The sequence below is a fragment of the Eimeria mitis genome, genomic scaffold (assembly GCF_000499745.2).
Source record: "Eimeria mitis Houghton genomic scaffold, Emh_scaff1369, whole genome shotgun sequence".
NCBI classification, from domain to species: domain Eukaryota; phylum Apicomplexa; class Conoidasida; order Eucoccidiorida; family Eimeriidae; genus Eimeria; species Eimeria mitis.
The window spans coordinates 863-1,772 of record NW_013568940.1 but is presented as its reverse complement, the minus strand read 5'-3'; the positions used below and the strand labels follow the sequence as shown (position 1 = coordinate 1,772).

Here is a 910-nt window from a genome sequence, read left to right as displayed (position 1 = left end):
CAGCAGCAGCAGCAGCAGCAGCAGCAGCAGAAGCAGCAGCAGCAGCAGCAGCAGCAGCAGCAGAAGCAGCGACAGGAGCAGCAGCAGCAGCAGCAGAAGCAGCAGCAGCAAAAGCAGCAGCAAATGAAAAGGGAAAATAAGTGCAGCAGCAAATATCAGGGGGATCCAAAAAGAGGTAAATATATAAAATAAATAAATTTATAAAAAAAATAGAATATAAATAAATTAATAATATAAATAAAACAACAAAAAAACAAAAAAACAAAAAAAAAACAAAAAAAAAGAATGAACGTACTTGGCGTGAGATGGCTTCTTCCCTACAGTGCAGGTAAACACATAAGGCTCCTTCGATCGCTGCAGCAGCAGCAGCAACAGCAGCAGCAGCAGCAGCAGCAGCAGCAGCAGCAGCAGCAGAAGCAGCAGCAGCAGCAGAAGCAGCAGCAGCAGCAGAAGCAGCAAAGTGCGGGTGAGGTAATATAGGAAACAAAGAAAGAAACAAAGAAAGATACGAAAAAAAAAGAAAGAGACAAAACAAGAAAAAAATAAAACAAAAAGGAGACAATAAAAAGAAAAAAGAGACAAAGCAAAGAGGAGACAAAAAAAGAAAGAGATAAAAAAGAGACAAAAAAAAGAAGAGATTAAAAAAGGAAGACAAACCAAGAAGGAGACAATAAAAAGAAAAGAAATAAAATAAAAGAAAAAGAAAAAAAGGAGACAAGAAAATCAAAAAGAGGAGACAAAACAAAAAGGAGACAACACGAGGAAAAGGAGAAGAGAATAAAAGAAAAAGAAAAACAAAAAAAAAAGAAAAAGACAGGAAAAAGAAAAAAGAACAAGACAAGGAAAAGAAAAAAAAGAAAAAAAAAGAAAACAAGAAAAATAAAAATAAAAAGACGAGAAAAATAAAAAA

General features: G+C 35.1%; 1 protein-coding gene across 1 annotated transcript in view; it reads left to right on the top strand.

The window, feature by feature from the left end:
* The window catches only part of EMH_0035490 (uncharacterized protein), a gene marked incomplete at both ends in the record, with an annotated part of 3,621 nt that extends 3,141 nt beyond the window's left edge, over positions 1–480 (top strand). The window contains 2 exons of the mRNA XM_013494977.1: positions 7–175; positions 329–480. Coding sequence (XP_013350431.1) covers positions 7–175; positions 329–480 — 321 coding nt within the window. The remainder of the gene's footprint in view (positions 1–6; positions 176–328) is intronic.
* Between the last annotated feature and the right edge of the window lie 430 nt (positions 481–910).